Here is a 5,894-nt window from a genome sequence, read left to right on the forward strand (position 1 = left end):
CGAGTCGTGACTTTCTCAGGGGTATCAAAAAACGGGAAGGCGCCAATCTCGAGTCGGGTATCAGCTAGCTGGACGTCGACTCTGCCTGCGGCTCTTTGCTTCGTCCCCTTCCCCAGCATACCCAGCAAAGAGATAAAGCTTATGCAGTGGACAGATAGCTTTCACGGCTATCCTTGTTGATGTCGAGACCACAATTAAATTGATATGGTTTGCTCGTGAGTTCTCTCTGAACATGTCGCCGAGGCTCGCCCGCAACTTAACATGGACTCCCGTCTTTATCCTAGAAAAAGCTTTCATATCTCGACCGCCATTGGAAAATGACCACTCCAATTTGCACATGTATCTGCATAGCTTGCGTCGCCCTCCGGCCGGATTGGGACGCAATTGTGACATGCGAAGAATCATACGCTCATCGCATGATTGTGGAGGCTTCCACCAAATATGTTCGAAATTTCCGATGGATCTCGCGGGGCTGCAACGACGAACTTGCATACCACGCATGTACCGCATGCGCGGGGGTTGCGAGACCTCTACATTTTTAACAGCGGCAACAATAGCAATAATGCATAGTCCTGGGGCTTGAGTTGCATCTTGCTTTGTATCGTGCTGTTGTGTGAGACAGGCCCGTTGTTGTTCGCGCGGGGAGAACCCCGCTGGCTGGTTCGCTGTTTCCACCGCGGGCGGACGCCCTCACTTGGGCGTTTCTGTTGTTGCTTTACAAACCTCCGTGTCTCGCTTGGACCGGGTTCATGACGGCTGAAAGATAAGACCTGCAAGTCCAGAGTCCGGGGCTATGAACTCAAAGAGTGCACTGGTTAAAACTCTGGACAAGCGTCGGAATGACTGGCTCTTGTAAGACTTCGCAATGCCGCCAGCGGGCGCATTATCGCTCAATTTTCTCGGGGGAACTGTGGGCTTCCGCAGTTGTCCTCAGAATCGATTGCGAGACTCGCCCAGCATGAGTCAGTTGTTGCTTCCTGCGTTCGACGGTCGAGCGGAAATGAACCGAGCTCTTCAGAGACAGATTGGATCTGCCCATGCTTCCCCAGACTCCCCTTCACTTTGAACATCCCCGCAAAGTACTTGGAGAGGCCAAGGCGGTAGCTCTTGAAGCTAGAATCCAAGGGCCAAGGGTCGTACCGGTATCATGTGCTTTCTGCCTTGGGTGAAGATTGACCCGAGTTTCTTTGCCGGGACACGCCCGTGTTTGAAACCAGCTTCCTGAAAAGGGCAATATCTGAAGGCGTGGGAATGAGCCGGGGATGGCGCTTCACTAGGGGGTTGATATACAGGGTATGTAGATAAGTGTGGGGAGAGAAGGGAGCACGCCCAGAGGTGTGAAAGTTGAACGTGGTGTGTTGATTTGGTTCCGAGTCCCAGTTTTCTGAGGGAGGTCGAGATCCCGAGATTCCCCGAAAGCACAAGCAAACAATTAAGCCAACTGCTCATCCCATGAAGCAGAGGTTTGGTTTGGTAATAGCTGGCGGCATGTGAGTGGCGCTTATGAAATCTCTGTTGTATCCTAGATGCCTTAGGTGAGATGCAAACAGACGAATTGACGGCACTGAGAGTTGTCCCTCAACGGAACATCGCCCAGGAGATTTTGAACCCTGGATTGCCCCTCGTTCCTATCACATGTGAAAGATAAGCAGATAGAGAGGGGGGTACCCCAGAAGCAATCTGTCCCCTTTCGCGAGAGAACAAACCTTAGCATGATGTCAGCGGTAAAGCTTGGAACCGCATTCAGCAAGTTGGAGAAACGGTAACATTCTTCCACATGTAAATTCTGGAGAAGCGCGTACCTTGCATCGCACATGCAGAGGTGAAAGGGTCTGGCCAGAATTGCCGTTCGAAAACGAGAGTTTGTTGGTGGCTGTTAGCCGCACCTGTAAGCGGGCGACTCCAGGCAATCTGAAGCGCCGTAGACTTGTAGCCCGAGCCCCAATATCGTCTCTCCACAAAATCTGTGGAATGAAAACCGCGGATGAGAGAAACTCCGCCTACCCGCCACGATCGACCCCAGGTCTCTTCACCTCGTGACGAGTGACCCCAGCAGCCACCAAGGGTCCTCATCAGCAATTTACCCCAGCCTGCAAGATGAACGACATGTGTGCGGTGTCAATGCCAGCGAAGGAATGAGGATTCGTTGCCTCTGGGTCCTGGAATATAACGTGATCCGTCGACCCGAGCTCGGATATCGGGAAAGAGGAAGAGGTAAAGGTATTGTGGCTTACACTTCCACCTATGGCCCTTAGGCTGTGGGCATTGGCAGCTAAGGCGGTATGCTCTCCTAGTACGGAATACCATCATGCTTGACAGTTGGCAGCACCGTCGCCAGGTAGACCCTTGAAGTCTATTGCATTGAGAAGTGTTGAGGCTCGGGCTTTAGGGCAATATTTAGCCGTGACTGTACGCATACATGTAAGGCACCTCGGGCCCTCGCTGTCGGGTATGTAGGACACATCTCTGATCTCCGCAAGGATCCTGCTGTGCATTCGTGAGAAGCCCGGCTTTTCTGTGGTTAGCCGTTCCGATTTCCGACCCGAGCAATGCCTATTCAACCGGTCAGTACGTAGTACGGAGTCAGATTCCGGGTATCCGTACAAATACGAAGACTAGCTTTCCACTTCGCGGCCCGACTTACACGTAGTTGCGTTCACCTGAATACTTGGGGGTGGCCTCAAGTCGGAAATTTCCTCAGCCTGAGCATGTCAAACCCCGCAAACCCCAGGTTGGATCATGCCGTGATAGATGAAGGTTAATCCGAATTATTGAGCATAATTGAGCCAAAGCGATTGGGGGCTCTTTCCGGGGCATTTTCCCCGAACGAGTGCTACCATCAGCAGCGTTCTAGTCAACCCTTCTCATATTCAGGCACAGTGCCTGCCGGCAGTAGTAAGTGTCGATACCAGGATCGAATATGGTCCGGTAGGTGAAACCACGAGTGAAGAGAATCGAGCGCTAGGGTTACAGGCAATAACGAGTCTGAGGTAATACCAGACCAGAGAGCCCAAGCTCGCTAGACTTATCGGTCTGGAAAGATGTGAAACCGTAGGGGTCCTTGAACGTTCCGAGTCGCTGTGAAAATAGACTCGCGAAGCCGTCGATGAGGAATCGAGGGAAATGCATACGCAAAACGGCACACTCGAGCAATGAACCCTGGCGGCCACGTTCCACCCGTTTGGCCCGGAAACACTGCCGTCAGTGCTGGCGATTCTTGTCGTCCGAAACTTGGCCAAGGCCCCGGAAAGGTCCTGAACGTTCCGGATGGTCGGTACCAGAAGGCTGCAAAAGCTGAGGCGGCTCGAATTAGACGTCTTGTCTTACTGAGTAGCATCGACGGACTCAGGCGGCAACTAAGGATTCCCAATGGAAGATATCTTGTGCCAATCGTTCTCATGACAGGTACATGTTTCAGAAAAAAAGAGGTGCAGAAACCACGATAATTCTGGAGGTGTCGGTGCTTGATTGAAGCCGCTGGTCTGGCGGTCAAAGTCATGAGGTTGGATGCGACTCGGCACGTCTACTCGACTGTGGTTTGAGGATCGCAGCGCAGCTCCTCATCGGAATGATGAAGGCTGGTGTTTTGTTCTTTGGGATTTAGTTTGGGCTGAAGTTGGGAAAATACCAAAAGATGATGTAAGATATCTTGAAATAACGCAGGTAGACCTCGAGGTAGGCAACCTGCAAGAAGGTGAGCAGATTCCCTCAGCCACATGTCTGCCTGCCACGGGTGTGGCTGATGACCTCATGTCGAACACGTGTGAGGTTCACAGACTCGTACTGTGCGACTTTTTCAACCTCACGCCTTCAATCGGGACATATCAAACCCCGTCAGGCAAGATTTGAGGTCCTAGCAATGGAGAAATACCACTCCATACATCAGGAGGATATCTCTAGCTTCGACCTCCCTTCCACACGCATGTATGACCCCGTCCTCTAAACATCACAGCTCCTAACAGAGTGCAGATCGATTGCCTACAGTGTCCGCCGCTGACGCACTGGAAGAATTAGATGGCGGTGTCGCTAGATATGTCTCTACAGGTATTGGACGACTAGATGAGGCTCTCATATCTTCTTCTTCTCTTCAGGCACCAGATCCGACAAGCGGGGGAGGCCTCCAGAGAGGACAGGTTACGGAGATTTGGGGACCACCAGGCTCAGGCAAGACTGCCCTAGGGTGAGTTGCCATTATGCTGTCCTGCAGACGACGCCATGTAGTCATGACTGACCCATCAGCAAAGTATTCAACTGGTCGCCAATGCGCTATGCGAGAGGCATGGCGCTGTGTGGGTAGGTCGGTTCATCTAATACTACCATGCACGGGAAGACGACGACGAGACTGACACACATATCAAAGATTGTGCGTATTCAGTTTGCGGCCATCGACTGAACGCGGTGATCGAGGCAGTGGAATCAACTCGGCCATCCAAAGACCCCGAAGCGGTGAAATCGGCCACGAATCACTTTGCACACTATAGCTGCCCCAGCCTGCCTCACCTGATAGCACTTCTCTGCCGTCCTACGGCGGCGACGGTGCCAGCGAATTCGGCTGTGGTTGTGATAGACTCCTTATCAGCTTTGGTGAATCACGTTTTTCCTAAAGCGCCCGACGGTAGAAAAGATCAGTCGCGCGGTAAAGGTCAGTTGTCCTGGACCAGATCGAAGTTGTCTACTCATATTATGCAGGTCCAGGTCTATCAGCGAAGCGGCTGCAAGCTTTGCAGTATATTACCAGTGCCCTACAGAAACTAGCAGCAACACGCGACTGCGCAGTGGTGGTCCTGTCACAATGTGCAACCAAGATGCAGTTGGAACGGAGCGCGACATTGATTCCATCCATTAATGCTGGGGTATGGGAACAGGGCATGTCGACGCGGGTAGTGCTGTTCAGAGACTGGGTATGGAAGGAAGAGCGACCGTGGTCTGTATGCTTCGCCGGTGTGCAGAAGCTAGACGGCAAGGCTGGGCCGGACATGATGCAGAGCGCAGCGGCGTTTAGAGTTGAGGCGGTCAGTATTTTCGTTGGGCAGTCACGATTCCGGCATAATTTCGCAAAAGCGGAGTTTCCAAGGCAAGAGGTTATGTGGTTTGCTGACATGGCTCGTTATCGTGACAGACGGGCTTGGTTGGCGTGCAGTACGACACTAGCCAACCATCGGTGTTCCTTCCAACGGCTCCACGAGCGAAACGCAAGCTGGCAGAGGCTGGCCTCGAGGTGCCCGATAGCGAGGAAGATGACGAAGAATACGGATGGGCACGAGAAGACGAGTCGGCGCTTCCCGGCCCGCCGCCGCAGTGGCAAGGCAGCGAAGACATCCTTCTGGGGACCCAGGCGGCCGAAAGCGAGGATGACCGGGGTAGCAACGGAGACGGCCACGGCGATGGCGGCGACGGTGATGACGAAGACGACGAGGCAGAAGATGTGGGTGAGGCAGCGACTAGCGGCCGAGATGACCAGGTTTTGGCCGAGCAGTAAAGAGAGATGGCGGAGAAGGGACCATGGTGGAAAATTTCCGGGTGAAGGACCGGAGCTTGGCCGACAGATAGGACGAGCATGAATCGATAATACGGTACGGAATGTGGTCCCTTGACGGCCTTCCCCTTGGCGGCCCTGGCAAAATCTCAGCCTAGGCTGCCCAGCCCCAGACTTTGACGAATTTGGAGACTGGTCATGAAAAAAATGAACCCAACCAGGAGCCAATTCCGAGACTGACGGAGTGTGTCATGTTACGAATACTCAAGCTTCACAGTTGAGGGTGAGGCGAGAGAAAAAAGACAGAGGAAGGAAAAACTAGTGCAACTCCACCAAATATGACGGACGACCCGCCACAGGTAGAGATTCAGCGGTTAAGGACCGATAAGAAGCAATGGTCGGTCAAGAGCCGGGTCCA

At 53.1% G+C, this 5,894-nt stretch overlaps 1 protein-coding gene across 1 annotated transcript; it reads left to right on the forward strand.

The window, feature by feature from the left end:
* Nucleotides 1-3,152: 3,152 nt before the first annotated feature.
* Nucleotides 3,153-5,479, forward strand: CCOS01_16388 (uncharacterized protein; the record flags this gene model as incomplete). The annotated part of the gene is made up of 6 exons (XM_060464524.1): nucleotides 3,153-3,383; nucleotides 3,664-3,780; nucleotides 3,963-4,180; nucleotides 4,245-4,293; nucleotides 4,749-5,012; nucleotides 5,120-5,479. The coding sequence occupies 6 exons, from the start codon at nucleotides 3,153-3,155 to the stop codon at nucleotides 5,477-5,479; spliced, it is 1,239 nt and encodes a 412-aa protein (XP_060305020.1).
* Nucleotides 5,480-5,894: the final 415 nt, after the last annotated feature.

This window comes from Colletotrichum costaricense (assembly GCF_030867565.1).
Source record: "Colletotrichum costaricense strain IMI 309622 chromosome Unknown Scaffold_29.1, whole genome shotgun sequence".
NCBI lineage: Eukaryota > Fungi > Ascomycota > Sordariomycetes > Glomerellales > Glomerellaceae > Colletotrichum > Colletotrichum costaricense.